At 38.2% G+C, this 24,088-nt stretch overlaps 1 protein-coding gene across 8 annotated transcripts in view; it reads left to right on the forward strand.

Annotated features, from left to right (window-relative positions):
* UNC80 (unc-80 homolog, NALCN channel complex subunit) overlaps positions 1–24,088 on the forward strand; it is a 242,990-nt gene that overhangs the window by 5,373 nt on the left and 213,529 nt on the right. For all 8 annotated transcript variants that reach the window (XM_049712089.1, XM_049712087.1, XM_049712088.1 and 5 more), the window contains exons 4-7: positions 55–356; positions 8,819–8,942; positions 11,103–11,176; positions 14,191–14,330. In XM_049712089.1, coding sequence (XP_049568046.1) covers positions 55–356; positions 8,819–8,942; positions 11,103–11,176; positions 14,191–14,330 — 640 coding nt within the window. The remainder of the gene's footprint in view (positions 1–54; positions 357–8,818; positions 8,943–11,102; positions 11,177–14,190; positions 14,331–24,088) is intronic.

Genomic DNA, 24,088 nt, shown 5'->3' on the forward strand with positions numbered 1-24,088 from the left:
GTTGTTCTGGTCACAGAGTTTGCCTTAACCTAGCTGTGTTGTTGTCCCATGCAGGCCACCAGGATAAACTGGGTGTCGCTGAGACAAAGCTCCTTCATACCCTGCACTGGATGCTCCTGGAGGCCCCCCAGGACTGCAACAGCGAACGTTTTGGGGGCACAGACCGAGGCTCCAGCTGGGGTGGCAGCAGCAGTGCTTTCATCCACCAGGTTGAAAACCAGGGCTCTCCAGGGCAGCCTTGCCAAAACAACTCCAATGATGAAGAAGAAAACAACCGATGGAAGATCTTCCAGAACTCCATGGCTACTGTGGAGCTCTTTGTGTTTCTCTTTGCTCCTCTGGTACACAGAATCAAGGTAAGCGGAAAGCTGGTGAGGGCTAAGGGGAACTAGAAGTCAGATGAGGGTTTGCTTCAAATGATATTTCTGTATTTGGCATCCATGTCTTTGTATGATCTTATAGCAAGCCAAGACATGGAAGGCTTTGTTTTTATACTAAACTATTGAACGTTATTTCAAAACCACAATTGTCCTACTCAAAAGTCTTTAGTGGTTCTCCATCTGCCCCAAGATAATACCCAATATATTAAACATGGCATATAGAGTCAACTGTGATCTGGGGCTTAAATCCTATCTTAACTGATGAACTGCCGATCCCTGCTGGCCACCTCGTGATCCAGTTCTGGGAGCCCTGTGAACCATTCCCTGAATATGCCCTTGCTGTTTGCTCCGCCCTCCTTTCCTTCCTCTGTTCCTTTCATGGTTCTTCAAACTTCAACTTTAGTGTCATCATTTCCATGAAGCTTTTCCTCTGACCTTCCCCATGTAGGTTTAGTCACCATCTCCTTTGTATTTCTACAGCATGTTGTAGCTACTTCTATTATAATGCAAGATCTGGAACAGAAGTTTTTACTGTGGACTTTTTGATATTTTGGTATACAACCTAAGAATTGCTTTTCAAAATACTTTTAAATGCATAAAGTACAAAACATAGTATTACATGGAAACAAATTGTATTAAAATACAATTATATACATGTACCCCTTGGATCTGAAAGAGCAATATTATTTTAAATCATAGTGCTACCACTTTCTAGCTGTGTCATCTTGTTGATATTACTTAAACTCTTGGATCCTCCATTGCATAAAATCGTGGATATTCAAACACAGGGTGAATATATATGAAGACACAATGCATGGAAAGTATGTAGAAAAAAATCAAGTACATGGAAAGAAATCAAGAACTATTTGTTACTTCTGTGAATGAATAAATTACAATATTCCATCTAAGTGCTCTGATAAGAGATAAGAAGGAATTAATATGCTCAACTGTTCTTTAATAGAATATTAGGATCTTAATCTGATTGACTCTGTTCCATGGCTGGTAGGACTAGAATTGAAACTACCTGTAAATCCCCAAAATGCTTCACATGTACTGGCCACATTGTCTATCAGAATTATCAAAAGATATTAAATGTTGTTAAATTAAATTGATGCTTTAAAAGCATTACACTTTCTATTTTTAAAAGTCTTTGATAAAGGTTACACTTAATGGAAAGCATTACTTTAACTGAGACGGTCCCCCTGACCTGTGGGATCTACAGGATCTGCCTCGTGCCCCGCTACCTGGCCTCATCTCCCTCCATCTCACTGGCCTCTCTCTTGTTCACTAAGTTGCAGGCTCCCCAGAGACTTATCCTCAAACTCAACACATTTGTTTTTGCTTTCAGGACTTTGCACTGGTTTTTCCTTCTATCTGAAACATTTACTGCCACCTTCCACCCTAGATTTTCACATGGCCATGTTCTTTTCGTCAATTTACTCACAACTCAAATGTTACCAACTCAAAGTATTTCCCTGGTTACTTTAGTGCCACTAGGACATGACTCTACATTTTTTGTTGTTTCCTTCTTAGCACCTATGAGTACTGAAATTATTTTATGTGTTTGTTTACATGTTTGTTGCCCATCAACCCCACCAGAACAGAGGTTCTCCAGCAAAGGGACACTGCCTGTCCAGGTCACAACTCTATCTGATAGTGTCTAGAATAGTGTCTGGCATATATGAGGCAATCAATAAATATGTAATGACTGTCACTAAATAAACCCAAGTTATTATCAGAAGCTGATCCAGATGCTAAAAGTAGCAATTATACATATGTACATAGTCCCCAAAACAGAAAGGGCAAGAAAGAAAGCTCCTTAAAAAAAAAAAAAAAAGATAGCCTGTAACATGTCTATTTGTAGAGAGAGATCCTCTGGATTGAAAAATATGGAAGGGGCTTCCCTGGTGGCGCAGTGGTTGGGAGTCCGCCTGCCGATGCAGGGGACGTGGGTTCGTGCCCCGGTCCGGGAAGATCCCACATGCCGCGGAGCGGCTGGGCCCGTGAGCCATGGCCGCTGGGCCTGCGTGTCTGGAGCCTGTGCTCTGCAACGGGAGAGGCCACAACAGTGAGAGGCCGGTGTACTGCAGAAAAAAAAAATGTGGAAGTATAGGAGTGGCTGGAATGGCTATAATTTTATTTGAAAACATGTTGAGAGTCCAAGATTTGGAAACAGGCCTGTGTTAGAATCCAGTGCTTGCTGCTTCCTATTCTATGTAGGAAAGACATCGAGCAATTAACTTCTCTAAGCCTCAGTTTTCTCAAGTATAAATTGAACATAAGAATAATTTTATGGAGCATTGTGAGGATTAAACAAATTAAAGTGCTCAACCTGACACACAAAAAGGCATTAACAAATGGTAGTTTTTAGTGTTGGCATTTTATTGCTGTTGACATTATGAATTATTAGTAGAAGGGGAGCCAGATCTTCCTTCAGGGGAGACCACACAGACAGTGAGGAAAGCTGGCTCAACGTCCCCAAGTTTTACCTATGGCCTGGGATTGGAGTATTTATAAGGAAGTAAAACAATGCCTATGAAACACTGCACGGCGATTAATACATAGTATTGTAACAATTACTGTTGGCTATTATAACTAGCATTATTGTTTTATCATTTTATTATTGCTGTGAGAGAAATATTGTTCTAGATGCCATAGGGAACAAAAAATATTAATGAGTCAATACATTTCACCACAACGCTTTTTTCCTCTGAGCAAGGGCTTTGCTTCTATCAGTGTAGTGAGGAATGAACAATCCCTTGATCAGGGTTTCTCAATCTTGGCACCATTGGCATTTGGGGCCAGATAATTCTTTGTCCTGTGCTTTGTAGGATAGTTACTGACATCTCTGGCTTCTACCCACTAGATGCCAGTAGTACCTCCTTCCTCCGAACTGTTACAACCACAAATGATTCTAGACATTGCCAGATGTCCTTAAGGGGTGGGGAGGGGTGAGAATTGCCCCTGATTGAGATCCACTGACCTAGATCTTTTATTTGCCTGCAGTTACAGGCCCTACCTTCCTTCTCCGTACTGTACCCATGTCAACTCCTCACCAGCACTTTTAATAGCCTTTTCTCCCTATTCTTCCTTTGCACTTGTCCTTCAGAACTCCAGCCCCAGATCAAGACTGAAAGCCACCTTTTCTCTCCCAGCCCCAGAGATCTGCATGCTCCTGGGGTAAAACCAGACAACAGTCCAGCCTGTTGTTTCTACAAATTGTGGTCCCAAGCTCCGTGTGCTGCCCCACTTGTCATGATTCCCTCGAGTCCCCACTCTGTGCTCACATAGACAGTGTTTTATGTTGAGGCTCTTATAGGACATAGTACTGCAGGAGGCATGAAGGGCTGAAATCCAGTCTAGGCATGAGCCTGTGCCTCCACTTCACACCTCCTCAGTCCCTTCCACTTGCTTTCCTCTATTAGGTAACAGAAGTGTTCACATGTCATTTCTCATTTTTACAAACACCCACAGGAAGGTGGATATCTTTGTCTTCATTTTACCAAAGAGGAAACTGAGGTCCAGAGAGGTAATAATCAAGCTCATTTAAGTAACCAAGGTGGGATTCAAACCCAATTCCATCTGACTTTCTACAAAACTATACTGTTTCTTTTGTTTCTGTGCTGGAACTCTTCTCATCAAGGTCATGAACAACCTTGAGCTATTGAACCTAATATTTATTTTGCTGTCTTCATTTCACTAAAATTTAGCTGCATTTGAACTTACAATCCTTTCTTCTTGAAGTTTTTTATTCCTTTGGTAGTACCACACTCTGCTAGTTCACCTTGCCTCCCTGGCTATCTGCTCTATCTCCTTTGAGAGCACATCTTCTTTGCCTGCCCCTCTAACATTGTGGTTCTCCAGAGATGCAACCTAGACCCTTTGCATTTCTCACTTTGTCTTCTCTTTGGAGACCTCCCCTCCTGCTTCATTTACCATTTGTGTCCTAATAGGCTGAGGTCACCTAATTTTATATGTCTAAAGTAGTCTCCTTTCCTAACCTCTAGACCAACTTGTCAACTAGCTTCTCCAGATAGATAATCTAAGGGCATTTCAGATTTCCCCTGGAGTGAGCCATTGTCCTGATGTTCTATATTTCAGGTGATGGACCCATTCATATAAACTCAAAACCTAGGGGCTTCCTTTGATTACTCCTTCATCCTTACCTACACATTCCACTAATCACAGAGTTCTACTCATTTTGTCTCTTAAATATTTCTCAAATTTACCTAATTTTCTTCATCCCTATTATCCTCCTCAACCCAAGATTTCATCATCCATTGCTTAGGCCTCTTACTTGGGCCACTTTCTAACTGGATTTACAGTCTCCTGGCTTGTCTCATAAAATCCAACCTCAACACCAAAGTGATCTCTCTAAAATGTATATCTGAACATATCACTAACATACTTAAAGTAATTTGTTGATTTCTCATTATACAGAGGATGAAACTCTAGCTCTCCAGTGTGGTAACTGGGACCTCCATGACCTGCGTGGTTACCTCTCCTGACTATGAGCTCCGAATGCTTGGAGTCTCCCTAAGAACATAACATGCTTTGCTCCAGGCCTATTTCATGCCGGTCATGTCACCTGGAATACCCTCCTACCCTACCCTTCTGCCTAGAAAATTCTTACTCATCATTTATGACTTCATTCAAGATCTATCCTCCCTCCTTCTCTATCTCTATAATATATTAGACATATTTTTTAAAATTATTTTTAGCTTCTTATTATCTCTTTATCTGTCCATCTCTTCTACTAGATTCCAGATGGTTTGAGAACAGGAATTATCATTGTATCTTGGGTAGCTAATGTAGTGTCTGTGTTTTGTAGGCATTTAATTGATATTTATTGAATGAATTAGTTTACTAATTAGCAAATAATCTAAGTGACTCATCCTTTTGTAAGACAGTGTATAATTCAATGCATTTTTATGCTTTTACTTTATAACTAGCTCAAATATTTTATATGAAATCAATAATCTGAAAATTCTGTCAAATATATTATTAAATGATGAACATTTGTTACAACTAAGGAATCTACTTCAACTGTGCTGCCAACATTTTCTTGATTTGATCCTAATCACTTATTCCTTCCATAAATATTTATTGAGTGCCTACTACATGCTAGGCACTGTTCAGAGTGCTGGAGAAATGGCAGGGGATAAAACAAAATCCAAGCCCTCAAGGAGATTTTTATAAAATTCGTATGTCTGAAGTAAACAACTTTAAAACAGAATTTAAAATAATAGTTGTTTAAGTAGATGTCTCTAAGCTACTAGTAAACACATTTAGAATTGCTTCATGTCAGCAATTCTAAAAACAGGCTTTCATTGCAAGCAACATTGTGGAAATGTTGATTCTTTGAATTTTTACACCTGCTGGTTTTTCTCAACCTTTCTAGACCACCCACCCCACAGCTGTTTGAATGATAGAGTACCTTCTCCAACTACAGAGTTTCTGTTCATGTGTGCATATGTGTATATATCACACTGGGTGACCCATGAAAGGGGATTCTATAAGAGGAATTAGTGACCCAGAGTTTATACATTCAGCCAACTTGAGAGGACTTACAAAGGAGCATATCAACATAAGAACTGGCCATCCATTCTGCAGGTGTTCAGGTCTAAAGAATGATCAGATTTATTTGGTGTTATTTGGAGACTGTAACATGCTCAATTAATCAACAATTATGTATTGATGTTCAATCAACAGTTACGTATTGATGTTCAAGGAAAAACGCCCAGAAGGAGATCTCAACTTGTCTTCAAGAAATATACAGTCTAGTTGGGGGTATATCAAACAAAACAAAATGATGACAGTAACTGTCACGGAGTGGATAGAGCAGAGGTTAAAGGCCAGGATGTCAGTTTAAGAGAGCCCACTTCCTGCTGCAACGTCCATTGGAGTTTTATTTGTGCCAAGATTACTTAGAAGAAATGTGGAAAAGGACCAATCTCTGAAACTAAGAAATTGTCAAAACCAGATCAATTGTGATTTAGCATTCTGCATTTCTGGAGACAAATCTGATATACTTTGCACATGGTGAATTCCCTGATTGCTGGATCACACATGATACCATGCAGACTTCCCCATGTCCATTTCAAGGGAAAGGGGTTGCTTTCCCCTTAACTTCGGATCTATCTAGTTGTTTACTCAGTATATCTAGTTGAATGTCTAACAGGCCTCTCAAACTTAACATGTCTAAAACTAGGCTCCTGATATCCCCAAACCTGTTCCTCCTTTATCTTGCCCATCTTTATCAGTGGCAAAGCCAAAAAATCTTTGACATCTCATTTTCCTACACTCTACCTCTAGTCAATTAACAAATTCTATAAACTGTATCTTCAAAATGTATCCAGAATCTACAGCTTCTCATTTTTCCCTCTACTAATACCCTGGTCTAACGATCTTTCACCTAGTTGGTAATGATAGCTCCCTAGTCTCTTTCCTCCCTTGCCCTTTCTCAAACTATTCTCAATAGCCTGAGTGATCCTCAAAACATACGTCGAGTCATGTCATTCCACTATTCAAGACCCTCCAGTGACTTCTCATGTTACTCAGTAATTGAAGCCCTTACTATGACGTATCAGGTCCTATATTATTTGGCATTCAAAAACGTCTCCAATCTTATTTTTTTCTACTCTTCTGTCATTCGCTTGACTCCAGGCCCGCAGTCTCTTGGCTGTTTCTTGACACACAAGATATACTTAGGACCTTTGCACTTGCTGATCCCTTTTCACAGAATGCTTTTTCTGGAAATATCTACTTGGCAGCTCCTTCATTTCATTCAGATCCTTATTCAAAAGTCACCTGCACAAGAAGGGCTTCCCTGGCCTTCCTGTCTAAAACACCAGCACCTTGTCTGGTACTTCCTTTTCCCTCCTTTACTTCTCCTTTGCACTGGAGAGCAGGGATTTTTGTATGCTTTGTTCACTGTTGTATCCCAGAACCTAGAATAGGACCAGGTACACAGTAGGTGGTCTATAAATATTTGTAGAATGAAAGTGGCATGAATTTGAACAAATGCTTTTCCAATACTGACACTAGATGCTTTTCCATCATGGGTACTGCTGTGGTGCCAGGATCTTGGCCTATAGCTTACGGAAGAGTCCCCTCTTTACCAACATGGAGATTTATTCAGGGGTTTCATCTAGCCTTTCCAGTTGAAGCTTCCTTTGAGCTACATTGATTCACCATTTGCAGAATAAATTTGTTTTCCTTTTTTTCAATTTCTTTCCAGCTCTCCTCCTTCTAGATCAGTGATTTTTCAACCATAGCTACACACGAGAGTCACCAGGGGCAACTCAAGAAAACCTCACAGCAATTCTAATTTAATTGGTCTGGTTAGGGGAGGAAGCGGGGCCTGGGCCTCCTAGGTTTTAAAAGCTCCCCAGGTGATTATAATATACAAGCCAGGTTGCAAATCACCACCCTGTGAATTCCTGGTTTCAGTTATGTTCATTAATCTGCAATCACTCTCTCTGCTTCCATCTCTACATTGTTTTGAGAGGCCGAGTTGTTGAAAATGTAACCTCAGAATGTCATACATTTGTACTTATACAATTGCATTTTAAACATCTCAGCCACTCAAAATAATGTAATGATGAAGCAGAGAATGTACTCCCTGGAAGAGACCTTCAGTTGTAGATAACCGACTGAGTATGGGTTGTAAAGTAAGTACAGTTCAGCAAGTACTTATCATGCACCCAATTCCTCATGCTGTATTTAGCATTGTGATGATGACAGGGGCTGTGGCTACATCGCTGCCCTCAGGAAATTAAAGATTGTTGAGAAGGCAACAGTATAAAATAACATGCTAAGAAGGGTCTAACTATATGTTCCTGATTCCATGAAATGCAAGAACAAGAGATAGACTGGAGAATAGAAAGTCAAAATAGCATCTGAGGATATTGCCTTATGAGGGAGAAAGGAGGACCATTAAATCATTAAGAGGAATAATAACAATAACCACAAGTAAAGAGATCTGCCAAGACCCTTGAAATAAAAAGGCCTCAATCATTGCTAACAGAAAACAGTAATTGTGTGTTTCACGCTCTACCCAAAGCTGCATCTTTATTAATTATTCATTTTGCCTAAAGCAGACCACCGTGATTTCTACTGTAGTTATGATGATAATTTAAGGCTATTGGTTTACCCTAGAAACACTCATCAGAGTGAAGAAGAAAGGTCTTGAAGATCAGCCTGCTTTGAAAATAATCGTGTGAATGATGTTCTTTTTTTTATACAATTTTAGAAGGTTACTTTCCATTTATAGTTATTACAAAATATTGGCTATATTCCCCGTGTTGTACAATACATCCTTGAGCCTATCTTACACCCAGTAGTTTGTGCCACAAACTATTGGGTGAATGATGTTAACCGTTGCATTGACTGGTCCCTTCAGCCAGTTCTTGGATATAGATCTTCTCTTCTCCCAGGAATCTGACCTCACGTTCCGACTGGCGAGTGGGCTTGTTATATGGCAGCCCATGTGGGAGCACAGACAGCCCGAAGTCTCTGGCTTCACAGCACTGGTGAAGCCCATCAGGAACATCATTACAGGTTTGTGACTCAGATGCCCAGTGGGACAGTGTCAGCATACACAGGAGTGAGGGCGATGGGATGATTTGCTCTTAAGAAACCAAGAGGAAGACAACTTCAGGGTGTTGTCTAGGTGCCCCAGGTACAGGGCTCATTTACATGATGAGAAACTCTAAACCAGGAGCACATGCTGCTGAGTTGTGTGACTTTGGGTAAGTCATTTAAACTTCCTGTGCCTGTGTTTCCTCATCTGTAAAATAGGGTAGGGGTCAAAACACAGTATTACAAGTACTTACAGAGTTGTTATGAGGAAAGATGAGTTAATATATGTAACATTACTTAGAAGAATGCCAGGCACATAGTAAGTGAGTAAGTGGTAGCCATTATTATTTCATCATTATGGTAGATGGAGTAGCAGCTCCTTAACGATCTCGCCTTAGTGGGTTGTTTTTGGTTTTTTTTTTTTATCAAGGCATTTCACTACAGGAATGGTCCAGTGCAATAGTCCTATTGAATTGTAGAAAGAGTACAACATGATAGCTTGAAAAGTGCCTGAAAAGTTCATGCTCCACCCCAGATCTATCTCTTACCATGTATGTAACCTCACCTCCCTGAGCATTTCTATTTCTTTAAAATGGAGATAAAAATACCACCTTATATGGCTTCATAGTGAGGAGTCAATAAAAATGCATATAAAGTGCCCATTTTATAGAGAGTGCTTAATTACATACTTCTATTCCCAGCCCAACTTTTAGCATCAATAACAAAATTTAAAGAGGTAAATTGTGTGGGAAATCTACAGAAGTGTGTGTGTGTGTATATACACACACTGAAGTATATACAGAAGTATATATATGTATACATATATACATACATATATATATATATACAGTTTGTTAACTTTATAAGGTTTTTCTGCAGACCGTGGAGGATTATGAATGGAAAAGAGCTTTGTAAAGGGAAGGAAACCATAAACAAGTTCTTACATGCTTTATTTTCCCCTATAACTTAACACAAACTTGCAAGGTTCATAGAATGTTAAGGGATTTTGTAAACTGAGGAGTTGCATATTATTCATATACGTGATAAGATGCTTATAGTGACAAGTCATGCTTATTATAGCCATTCAAAAGATGAAATTTTTCATACAGTGAAAGTAGACTAATCCCTCAATTTACATGTATATAATCCATTAACTATTGAAATAAATTGTAAATTAAAGAGTAACAGTCTATCATAATATTCAGATATCAAGGAACTAAGTAAAGATACCATAGTCAGAAGTGACCTACTTCAGAATCCATGGATGGAATGAGGTTAACACTTGTATAAAAACTAAGGAATCATGTCCCTCCATGAAAGCACCTAAGCTGTTCACTTCCCCGCTCCCTGTGCTTCTCAGTGATATTCACAGCGGGTTCCTTACCCGCTGCTTGATGCCTCTGGACTTGAAATGGTGTCCACTGAGGGAAAATTCAACTTAGCATGGCCAGAAGAAAAACAATGGCACATGAGTGACACTCCTCTGATCTCTTGCTTTGTGATTTGGTAAATCACTTTGCCTCGCAGCACCAAAATATTCCAATTCAAATGGGGCCTGTTGTTTTGGCTTCCCATTGATCCTCCAGTAAAGATGTGACTGGTTTGAATCTTACCTCAGGGGCAGCTTAATGTGTTCAATAAAGCACCTGGAGCTGGGTAGCCTGGGCTGGAACCTTTTTCTAAGGGTCAGTGACCTTGGGCAAGTTAAATTCCCTGTTTCTTAGTATCTTCATTTGTAAAATGGGTCTGGAAGTATACCATAAGTTATTACAGGGTTATTGTAAGTGTTGAATCAGTTGATATATGTAAAACGCTTAGAACAGGACTTGACAGATATTAGGTACTATGTAGATGTTAACTGTTATAATTTTTAGTATGGCCAATTTTTAGCACCTTAACTTATTGAGTCATACTGAATAAATGAAGAAATATATATTGATATCCTAGAAATGCTAAGATTTTTGAATAGGTTATGTGATTTCTCTTACAACATATGCTATTAAATGTCTTCTTACAAGGTTTTAATGATCTATTAAAATAGGTTTTTGATTTGAAAGTGGAATGAACTTAGGAAATAAAATACCTTATATAACATATAAACTTATAAAATTTGTGGTGGGATTTCATCTATCTTTGCAGCTAAGAGAAGCTCTCCCATCAACAGTCAAAGTCAGACCTGTGAATCACCAAATCAAGACACAAGACACCGAGAGGTGAGTATATTATAATCATGAGAAGAAGGGTGGTCATTCCTTGAACGTAGTGTAGTGTGAAGGGTAAGACTTGACCAGTGCTGTATCTCAATGGCTAGCATGTAACAATAAATGTTAGTTATCATTATTCATCCTGCATTAACTCGAGTATCATCTTGTTCTCAATTATTGAATCTCCTAATATTTGCTAGGCAAACCTAATATAGGTACAGTAGTACTGCAGCAGTGGGGAAGGAAAGGAGGTTTAAGTTACAGCATCCTTTAAGGAAAGTAAAGTTTAATGGGGAATCAAGACCAATCCACATAAAACAGAAGATTCATAATAAAACAGAATGTAATTTAATGTAAATTCATCATGCACTATTTGATTCAGAAGAGAAATGAAGACCAGGGTAGTTCAAAGCCACATAGAAATGTATACTGTCATTAACTTAATACATGTTAGATGACCTGCTTTCTCTTCCAGTTCAGCATGTGAAAAATACACTTTACTGCTTTCCATCAAAATTGGATCCTCTTTCCAGCTCATGCATTATTGCCAGGAGTAGCACCATCCTTTTCACCATCAAAACTAGAAATTTTGGAGTCCTAGTATATCTCCTACTGAGCAATTGCTAAGTATAGACACCGTGATTTATATGCTGTATTTCATCTATTCTAAGATGTACATTTTTTTCACTTTTAACATATTTGAAATCTAGTGTATTTCATGATCTTTGGCCTCTAACCATCTCCCTGCCTGGTAGAAGTCTTGATATGATTGTCATTCTTGCAGCATAAATTTGGTCATTTTCAGCATCCAGGTTTGCAGAATCAGGGTCAGTGGCTTAGAATAGTGTCAGAGGGGATAGTGAAGCACTCTTTTAAGAAATAACACTCTTGACACAGAGGAAGTTATTCTATGGAAAAATATAGATCAACAGCTCTGAGTTGAAATTGCTAAATGTGAAAGAATTTTAGGAATACCTACACAAATTTATTTCACTTATATTTTCCTTTTTACATATACATGGGATTAATTTATAATCAAAAGCTCTGCATAAATAAGGCTAAGGTAGACCTTTTTTTTTTAAGGTAGACCTTTTTTTTTTTTAACATCTTTATTGGGGTATAATTGCTTTACAATGGTGTGTTAGTTTCTGCTTTATAACAAAGTGAATCAGTTATACATATACATATGTTCCCATAAGGTAGACCTTTTTAATAAGTATAAAATTAAAAAGTTCTCACTGATAAGAAGTATCCTAATTTAATTAACAGAAACGTTTTTCTTAATCATACATAAAATAATGGTGTATCTTATAACTTGAAGACATCTTAGATACAATGAAATACATAAATCCCACATTTCAGTCTCTTTAATCCTTTCCATTTGATTTCCTGAGTCATCCTGTTTTCTTTTCATCCCGTTGCTCAGGTGTGCACTGCTACCCCGCTAAATCCAGGTCCTTGTAACTAGATTGCAGCTGGAGGCGCAGATTGGATTTTCTACCTCTAGCCTCTCCTGCTTCACATAAATATCAGTTCATAATGCCTGACTAATCGTCCTAATGCGTCATTTTTTTATTAACTCATCATTTCCACAGAGGCTCATTATATACAAGGTGCCATCCTTTTATTATATCCCTTCCTCCTTAGGAACCTTTAGTGGATCCCATCAACCATCACATCAAGACCACACTCCTCTCCCTGGCTCTCTGTGCATTCCACCACTTGACATCATCCTTCTTAGGTGACCCTGATTATCCCTTCAGTTAGTTAAGCACTGCTCCCAGGGGGCAGAGCATGCAGTTTTAGTCTCTGGGTCTTCCCTCAGACTGTTTCCTCCTCCCTGTTGTCTACGTAAATTGTATCTTTCTTTTAGGGACGAATTTAGATCTTGACTCCCCATGAACTCTTGTCTAATTACTCTAAACCTACACTGTCCAATATGGTAGCCACCAGGCCCATTTGGCTACTGAGCACTTGAAACATGATTAGTTTGAATTGATTGAATAGTCTGAATTGGTGTTAAGTATAAAATGTATACCCGATATTGAAAACTTAGTATAAAAAATGTAAATACTTATTGGTAACACTTATATTGATGACATGTTGAAATGAAAATTTGGGATTAAACAGATTATATTATTAAAATTTTAATTTTGCCTATTTCTTTTTACTACTTTAAAAATTAGGTGTGTGTCTCCTGTATGTGGCTTGCATTATACTTCTATCAGATGTGCTGCTGTAACCTGTATTTACTTCTCTTAAAACTAAACTGTAAACTCTGGATTTCAAGGTTCAGGTTCATCCAATATTTTTTTATCTCCAAAAATCTAACATGAAACACACATATGTTCATGCAGAAGGATTCTTTGATCAAATTCAGAGGATTTATTTCATCAAATTTCTAGCTGTATTTGTCTCTCTATGCATCATGTTTGAACAATGCTTTCTTATTTTACATATGAAAATCGAAATTGTAAGGGCTAAAATGCTATGATCAGTTTTTGAGGGTCTTTATCTTTTAGCAAAGAATTTTATCTGTAATACTGATGGAAAAATAGCTCACATTACCTGGGCAGAATTACATTTATCAGCTAAATGTAATTAAACTACTCTGTAAATAAAGTGAAATGAATTTGTACTTACAAGTAAAGGTAATTGTATCCAATTGGAAAAATGTATTACATGCCCCCCTGATGCGTAATGGAAAAACCTGAACCTTGCACTTTCATTCTTATGTTTTGTCTTTGATTTGATTAGCTCTTTCTAACCTGACCCTTGTTCTCTGCCTCATGTCTCTATGTCTAAGTACTTAGCCCAAGGCTTAGAATGACACAGTTGCTCTCTAGAAGCCAGTTTCCATTCCCTCTTAAATGAAGGCAAAATCCCTTCCTCTATGACATGATATTTAACTATGCTGCAGATTTTTTTAACTTAAAAAACAATGTATATAATATGATAGATAATTCTAGAGGATATGCCTGAAGGAAAATAAAGCACTAATCTACTATCTCCACCCCCAAAAGGGACTCCAGGTGGTCTCTGAAACGTTCCAGTCAGATTCCATCTCACCCAAGGCCACCATTTCAGGCTGCCACCGAGGAAACTCCCTTGATGGAAGTCTGTCCTCCCAGACTTCCCAGGAAAGAGGACCATCGCATTCCAGGTACACAATTGCAATGTTAGGGTCGAAAATGTATCCCCAGCTCCCAAAAATTAAATATACATTTCTAGCTACTTATATAGCCTCTGTCCCTTAAAATGTGTAAGTGCACGATACGTATGTACATCTTCTTGGTCAAAGTATAGTTAGATTAATAATTCCAGAAATGAGCTATGAATAGCTCATTTAAACACACTCGGGTAGACATGGAAAGACATGTCTGATTCAATGAGATGTCTGAACTGAATAATATTTTAAATATTTCGATGCAGAAATAAGTGATGCTATCAAAAGATTGTGTTGCAGGAGTGTGAAATGATCTGTTCTAATGTATAAAAATACTTTATACCAGCAGATCCTTGTATTAAAAAATGAGTGCTTCTAAAGTACTGACAGGGAATTCCAAAGTCTGTTCTTTGTAAATATTCCAAGGCTGCCTCTGTTAGCTTGTGTCATAGTGACTTTACTTACCGACGCCTTCCCTAGGGACAAACATTGATCCACTTCTTCCTACTCCCTGATAAAATGATGAAAGCCTGGATTCATGAGGTTTGCCTTTGTACCCATCTATAAACTCCACCTAGGAGGGGAGGGTCCCTGAGACCATTTGTATATCCGTGTTTTCAAATGACGTTATTGTCTAGTAGATAGTATTTTAAGAGGAGGTATTTTAAAAATAGTTTTATTGAGGTTTAATTTGCATACCATGAAATTAACCCATTTTAAGTGTACAGTTTAATGATTGTTAGCAAATTTACAAAATTGTACAATTATGAACACAATTCAATTTCAGAACATTTTCTATCACCCCAAAACATCCCCTCTGCCCATTTCAAACACTGATCGCTTAGTATGCTTTTTGTCTATATATAGTTGCAATTCTGGATACTTCAAATAAGTGGAATCGTACCATCTGCAGTCTTTTGCATCTGAATTCTTTCCTTCAGCACAGCGTTTTAGATCATAGCACGTACAAACGGTTCATTCCGATTTGTTGCTGAATAGTATTCTGTTGTATGGATGTATTACATTTTGTTTATCCATTCATTAGTTGATGGATGTTTAGGTTGTTTCTAACGCTTTGCCTGTTGTGAATAATGCTTCGATGAACATTCACGTATATGTTTTTGGATGGGCAAATGTTTTTCTTTCTGTTGGGTAGATACCTAGGAGTGGAATTGCTGGGTTGTATGGTAAATTTATGTTTAATTTTTTAAAGAACTATCAAACTGTTTTCCAAAATGGCTGCACCATTTTACATTCCCACCAGAAATGTATGAGGGTTCACTTTTCTCTATATCTTTGGCAGAACTCATTGTTGTCTTTTTATTATAGCCACTCTAGTGGGTGTGACGTGAGATCTGATTGTGGCTTTAATTTACATTTCCCTAATACCTAATGATGTTAAGTATATTTTCATGTCTTTGTTAGCTATCTGAATATCTTCTTTGGTGAAATACCTATTCAAACCGTTGCCCAAGTTTTAACTGAGTTGTTTGTCTTCTTCTTATTGAATTGTAGGAGTTTTTAATGTATTCTGGATACAAGTCCTTATACCTCCCTCACCCCCAGAGAAAAGATTCACAGATATTTCCTCTCAGTATTAACTTGCCTTTTTGTAGGTAATTTTAAAATGATCTACCTCCTTTTGGCACCAGAATCAGGCCACATGGGTATAGTGTTTTATTTTTATTTTTTAACATCTTTATTGGAGTTTAATTGCTTTACGATGGTGTGTTAGTTTCTGCTTTATAACAAAGTGAATCAGCTATACATATACATATATCCCTCCCCTTGCGTCTCCCTCCCACCTCCCTATCCCACCCCTCTAGGTGGTCACAAAGCACCGAGCTGATCTCCCTGTGCTATGCGGCTGCTTCCCACTAGCTATCTATGTTACATTTGGTGGTGTATATGTGTCCATGCCACTCTCTCACTTCGTCCCAGCTTACCCTTCCCCCTCCCCGTGTATAGTGTTGTTGTTTTTTTTTTAAGATTTCTTAGAATTGTTGAAAGCATGGAATCAAATGAATATAATTGCTTTTTAACCAAAACACTATGTTGTGCTTTCAAAAAGCAAAATGAAAAGAGTTTATTTTTGTGTCTTTATTTTGGATTTTAAAAGCAAGTAGCTCCATTGAATAAGCTTTTGCTGGCTGGGAATATGAAAGTTTGACAGCAACTTTAGTTGTGTAAGCAGGGGTTGTTTGTGTTTATCCACAGGATTTACTGTGCCAGGTCAATGGTGATAATTCATTCTTAAAATCATATCATTTTTAATGTGGTAGGAACCCTGTGAGGATAACCAATCCAATCTCCTGTCTCCTTGCTGATAAACTAACCACATTTGAACCAGTTGAACACTTTCAGCAATGAGAAAGTTAGTACTCTCAGATGAAACTCATTTCATTTTTAGATAACTCTATTTAATGGCCTTTTAAAAAAATTGAAGTATAGTTGACTTACAGCAAAGTGATTGTTATACATACATATATATGTATTTGGCATGTCCTTTTTATATTTGACTAAATTTTGCTTTTTTTTAGTTTCTGTATATGGTTCTTGTTTTAGTTTTCTATTGCTATGTAACAAATTACAACAAACTTACTGGCTTAAAACAACACACATTTTTTATTTCAAAATTTCTGTACGTCAGAAATCCAGGCACAGTTTAGCTGGACTCTCTGCTTCAGGGTCTTATCAGACTGAAATCCAGGTGTCAGGATGGACTACAGTTTCATCACAGGCTTGACTCAGGAAAGATCCGCTTACAAGCCTTTTCAGGTCGTTGACAGAATTCATTTCCTGTGGGTGTAGGACTGAGGGCCCTGTTTCCTTGCTGGCTGTTATTTCGGGGCTGCTCTCCATTCCTAGAGGCCACCCACAGTTCATTGCTATGTGGCCTCTCCACGGGCTACCTCACAACATGGCAGCTTACTTCTTTAAAACCAGCAAGGGAGAGAAGTCCTCTCTAACTCCAGTCTGCCTATACAGTCTTTATAATATAACATAATCACAGGAGTGACATCTCATTATCGTTGTCATATAAAATAACCTAATCACAAGAGTGACATGCCATTACTTTTGCCCTATTCTATAGGTTATATGAAAGTCACAGGCCCTGCCCAAACTCAGGAAAATAGGACTATAAAGGGTGTGACCACCATCAGGTGGGAAACAGGGGTGGCTCCCCAAAGTGTATCCATCACAGTCCTTTTGAGTATGTACAGACTCTTCTCATATTACTGTTCCACTTATTCAAAAGTAACCACTATGATGACCCCTCCACACACCAAGACTCTCATTTTATTTAGTGACAATAACTCACTAACAAAGTTATCAACAGTATAATTTAATCATATCTGGGGAAAAAGTAACTCCTTACTACACAGATTAAAGAGAATAACAACAGGAACTACCTGTTGTTAGACATCTCCTGTGTGCCAAAAAACAGAACTAGGGTCTTTACATTCATAGTTTTGTCTAAATTTTCATTTATTCATTCATTTCTATATCTTTTAAGTGTATTCTAGACACTAGGGTTGTTTCAGTGTCAAAGTTCTTATCCTCAAAGAGCTTATTTTCTAAAAAGATAGACAGATAAAAGAGAGTAAATGCATAAATAAGTAAAAATATTTTCAAGTTACTCTAGGACTAAGAAGGAAAAACTAAAACAAAGGGATGGGAAATGGGCTCTTTTTCATAGAGACCTAAATGATATGAAGGACACAGCCTCAGGAAGATCTGGGAAGAGCACTCCAGGCAGAGGGAACAAGTCTAAAGGCTTTGAAGTGGGAATAAGCTCAACGTGTTCCAGGAATGGAAGGGAGGCCAGTGTGACCAGGGGCTAGTGGTGAGCAGGGGGTAAGGTGTAGGGAATCAAACCAAAGTGGTTATTAGGGGTCAGATCACGGAGGAGCCAGGAAGCCATGGTAAGAAGTTTGAATTTTGTTCCAGGTGTGATGAAAAGTCATTGGAGTTGTTTGAGCAGTGGAGTGACATTAAGTGAATTATACTTTTTAAATATCACTCCAGATGGTTTATGAAATTAGGCTTGGAAAGCAGAAGTAGATACAGAGATTAGTTAGGAGACATTTGCAACGGTCCAGGTGAGAGAGGATGTGGCTTGGTTAGGATGGTGGTAGCAGGGGTGGAAAGGCTGAGATGAGGTTGCAGTTGAGATATATTTAAGGTAGAGCTGACATGACTGGATGTGAAGAGTGAGAAAAAGAAAAGAATCAAGCATAACTTAGGTTTTGGGCTTGAGCAACTCTATGAGTAGTTATTAAATATATGATATAAGGAAGACTGAGAAAAATCACATATAAAAATATTCTGAATCTGCTTACTTCCACCTACCTGTATGGCCACCACCATTATTCAAGCCATTCATCACCTCCTGCCTGGAGTCCTGCAACAGCCTACTTATTAATCTTCTCTTATTCACTCTTGTCACCACCCAATAGAGGACATACAGAGACATGAAAAAAACTAATCATGCCACTCCTACACTTTAACTTTTTCAAAGGCTGCCCACTGCTATCAAGATAAAATTCAAAATCCTTGAAATACCCCTCAAAGCTCCACATTATCTAGCCGCTGTCTAGTTCTCCTGTCTAACATTGTGTAATTACTCACATTCACATCACTAGATTCCAACATCTTCTGAGTTCTTCACATGCATCGTACTTCCTCTTAGCTCTGAGATTTGGAGTATGTTATTCCATCTGCCTGGATGGTTCTTCCATCTCTCTTTACTTAACCAGCTCCTCATTCTTCAAGACTCAATTTAAATAGCATTTCCTTACTTCCTAGGGAGGCTTTGGCAGATTTTAAATACAATCACAGAACTCCCTGTTTTCTCGTACGGTACAAATGGCAATTGTAGTTTAAAGACCTGTGTGATTAGCTATCATTGTAAAATCCATGAGCAGAGGGACCAAATCTCTTTCACTCATTGCTCTATCTCTAGCGCCTGGCACATGGCCTAGTGAAGGGCGCTGAATAAGTGGATGAGTTTAATCTTCACAACAGCCATGCAAAGAAGACATTGTTTCTCTTTTAAAGATGAGGAGCTGAAGCTTAGAGAGGTTAAATGACTCACTCAAGGACACACAGAAAGTAGAAGAGCTAGATCTGAGCCCAATCTAGACAGTTACGCGGTCCACACTCTTCACTCCTCTTCCATGAGAAGGTAGGCCTTTGGGGGAGCACAATGGAGTTCCTATAGCAAGCCACCCACCTCCTTAACTATGTTTTTATGGAAGCCTCTTTTCTTCTTGATCCCTCATTAAAGGAGAAAGTGTTGTGGTTGTTTGCCAGAATTAGTCATTTTCAGGAACGAATGCTAGCATCACCTTCCCCTGACCTCTCCCAACAGGTCAGAAACTCAGCTCCTATTTGGTCCTTATCTAATTGGGTCTTTTAACACTTTAACCCCGGTGGCCACTCTACACTTCCTCCTTGACTTTTTCCACGTTATACTCTGTTGTTGTTGTTTTCCTTACCTTTCAAATGGAACCTTTATAGACTTTTTCTTTACTTTTTTTTTTGCTGTACGCGGGCCTCTCACTGTTGTGGCCTCTCCCGTTGCAGAGCACAGGCTCCGGACTCGCAGGCTCAGCAGCCATGGCTCACGGGCCCAGCCGCTCCGCGGCATGTGGGATCTTCCCGGACCGGGGCACAAACCCGTGTCTCCTGCATCGGCAGGCGGACTCCCAACCACTGCGCCACCAGGGAAGCCCTAGACTTTTTCTTTGCCTTCTCTTCCATGGCCCTCCTCTTACTGTTGCTGTTTCCCTCTCCTCCCACATTCTCCCTCTGAGTGGTCTTATTCACTGCCATAGTTTCAATGACTCGCAAGGTGATGGTGACCCTCAAAAGATATCCCATCTAGACAACTCTTTTAGGCTCCAAACCCATGTAATCAAGAGACTGATAGAAAGCTCTTTCTGTACCTCAAACTCAGCCTGTCTAAAACCAAATGCATTCTCCTATCTTCCCTATTTCAGTAGATGGCACTACTATCAACCCACACATCTTAGTCAAAAATGGGAGGTTTACTCCACTCCAAGTCCTTTACATTCTGCCTTATTAATGTCTCTCAAATCCTTTCCTTCTCTCCAACCTCATAGTCACTGCCTTAGTTCAGATCCTTATCACCTCTTATTTGGATTTCTGCAAGTGATCCTAACTGGTATGTCTACATTCAGTGTTGCCTTCCTCTAAACCATTATCTATATAATGTTACAAAAGTGATTTAAAATACATATCTGATCATTCTATCCCCTTGCTAACAAATCTTCAGTGGCTACCCATAGTTTTTAGGATACATTTCAGACTCCTTGGTAAGCATATGTTAAGTCTTCATGATCATTCCCGACCAAGCTTACCTTTCCCCACTTCTCTCTTGCCTCTTCTTTTCCATGTTTATTTCTGGTACCAAAATCTGTATTTGCTACAATTACTGTACAACAAGTTACCCAAATTTCTTAGCAGCTTAAAATGAAAGAAATTTACTGTCTCACATAGTTTCTGAGAATCACGAATCCAGAAACAGCTTAGCTAAGTGGTTGTGACTCAGGGTCTCTCAAGATACTGACCAGAGCTGCAGTCATCTGAAGACTTGAATGGGCTGGAGTGTCTACTTTCAAGGTCACTCATATGGCTGTTGACCAAAGGGTTCAGTTCTTCAACATCTGGGCCTCCTGAATTCCTCATGACCTGGCAGTTGGCTTCCCATAAAACAAGTTACCCAGGAAAGAGGGTGAGAAACCAAGATGGAAGTCTCACTGTCTATTATAACCTAATATCCAGATGGAATCTTCAGTGTCTTTTATAACCTAATCACCAAGGTGACATGCCATCACTTCTGCTATATTCTGTGTATCACATGAACCAACCCTAGTACAGTGTGAGAGGAGACTCCACAAGGGTGTAGATACCAGGAGGCAGGGATCATTGGGGGCTATTTTGGAGGCTAATTACAATAAATAATAATGATTACAATGTCACCATCATTTTATATATAATTATTATGACTAGATATCTGTATTTTCTTTATATCAGTCATTAAGTATTCTCATATTTCTTCTTTACTAATTCTGTTCTACACACATTCCAAGGAGTTTAATTTAATTTAAATGTAAGTGATTTCTTACCTCAAATACTATGCTTCTGCCTGACTTTAAACAATTGTGAAAAACAATGTTATGGTGAAATATTGAGGTCATAAAATACCCAGGAACTTATATTTCTTACATAATTTTTCTCAACCAGAGTAAGCATTGGAAATTTGCAAATATAAATAACAAATGATCTTTCTTTCCTCTGCCAAAACTCAGTGTTAATGTCTTCATTCTGATTTGCCTGTAAAGACAAAGCCAACTATAATGTCCAAGGTTTCCTCTTTGTGGAAGGACATTGTTTTTCCCATTCTCTGATATTGCCACAGTCAGTCATCTACGTGTATATGCATTCATCGACACATATATGCACACAGTCACCCATAGCACACATAAACCTCACGTGTGAATTAGATATGAACTCAGTGGCGCTGCAGAAAAAATGAATTATGTCTTCTCTTTGCCTAGCTGCAGGGAGTGGTTGCCATGGAAATGAGGCACCAGGTAGACCTTTCAGAAAATGCTAATGTTAATGTGTCTGCATTGGAGGAGTTCATGTATTAGTCAGAAATAAAGAGAACTTTAATAAAACAATGCAAATATCCTAGGAACAAAAGCTGTCCTCTTATATCAGAGAAATCCAATTTACCATCTCTTTTGCCCTGACCTTGACTGAATGGAACATTACTCTTCCTGGAACTCTGCAATCAGAGAACAGGTAGCTAGTTTTTTAAAATTAATGTCAGATTTCATCTTTAATTACCATATGCATAGACTTAATTTCTGCTTCATTAAATACTGCATAGGGTCAGGACTAATTTCCACAGTTCTCTTCCTCCATAGATTGTCTGTTATTTCCAAAGTGTTTTTTTGCTTTGGTTGCATTCTACTAGGATCTCCCGACCCTAATTAATAACTTGGTTTCCTTAAAGCCATAGTTGCTTGGAAAATTCACTAAAGCAATTCCTACCTTTTTTTGACAGTCTTTTTTGGTCATGATGTATTCTACACATATCAGAGAAGTGTGTGCTAATTATAGAAAAAAATTTAAAGGTATAAAATATCTTTAAAAAATTGAAAATTATCCATGAGCTCATCAGGTAGATATAAACATTTTTTTGTATATATACTTCTCTTCATTACTTTTACATATACCATTTAGAGTAAGACTTGTATTCATACTTTCATAAAATTTTCTCTTTTTTCTGCAAAATAACTTACAGAATCATAGAATATTAGAGTTGGAAATAACTCTCCTGTCATATCATACAATGAGCTGTCCCCATACCATCTTTATTTACTTATGTAAATTTTTTCTCACATTTAGTTAAGTAGATAGTTGATTAGTTAAGTAAAATGACTTACTGGTTACTTAGTGACAAGTTGATTGTCTGATAATCCTGTCCTAAATGAAAAAAAATGATTGATTATTCTTGCCTTTTATTGACTACTCACCCCAGTGTAGCTCACACTTTTAAGCCAAATAAACTTGTACTTGATAAAATGAAGGTACTCCACGTTATAAATATTTGCTATAGAATGGCCTGTTAACTTCATTCTTGTTTCAGAGTCTCTTTAAATATTAAGCAACTGAAATGTGAATTTGCTTAACAAATTTTGATTGCCTAAGTTATAGACTCGTTTTTAGTCTCTGATTGCAGCCGTATATTGGTGGAGTCTTGCTGTTGAAGACCTGATTATCAGCAGAACTGATCTGTTAGTAAGTAGTTAATAACTATGAGACTCAACTGTACAGTAGTAATTACTTTCAGTCAAATAAATTTTGTGTGTAAAGACAGAAATATAGTCATCTGGCACCCTCAGGGACAAAACTACCAACATATCATTGCAGTTAGTGTTTCCATACAGGAATTGTTTTGGATGTTGTTTAAAAGTACAAAAGTCATGCATTATTTGCTCTCTAGGGCAGTTGCCCTCCAATCTTATTAAGAATGTTTAAGAATTACCTGGAGAAATTAGGAATATGGGATGAACAGATCCAAATTACTATATATACAATAGATAAGCGACAAGGATTTACTATATAACACAGAGAATTATATTCAATATCTTGTAATAACCTCTAACAAAAAATAATCTGAAAAAATATATAGATATACAAAACCAAATCACTTTGCTATACACCTGAAACTAATGCAATATTGTAAATCAACTATACTTCAATAAGAAAAAAAAAGATTACCTGGAGATACTGTTTAAAATAAAGATTCCTGGGTTCTATCACCAGCAATTCTGGTTTAGTTAAGTTTGGGATAAGACTTGGGAGTGTGCAAATTCTCACAGAAGCAGTACATTGACATATCACTATATAGAACACTGCTCTAGGGACTTGAAATTATTTATGGAACTTCCTAAACTAATTTACTAACTAGAAATATTTGGGGACACTGTGGTGTGGGGCAAAAGGTAAAGGGTGAAGATAGCTAGTCCAATGGTGGGGGGATGGAAATCTGTTGAACTACTAATGTCTGCTTTCATCACCGCGGCCTAGTCAAGAAAACAACAGGCCCTTATAAAAAGTCAATTGACTGTCACAAATGCTTGAGAACCTAAAATTACCCAGCTGGTAGCCAAGCCAACCTCATTCTTTGTCTTTTCTTTATAAATCCAAGAGTA

This window comes from Orcinus orca, chromosome 7, assembly GCF_937001465.1.
Source record: "Orcinus orca chromosome 7, mOrcOrc1.1, whole genome shotgun sequence".
Taxonomy (NCBI): domain Eukaryota; kingdom Metazoa; phylum Chordata; class Mammalia; order Artiodactyla; family Delphinidae; genus Orcinus; species Orcinus orca.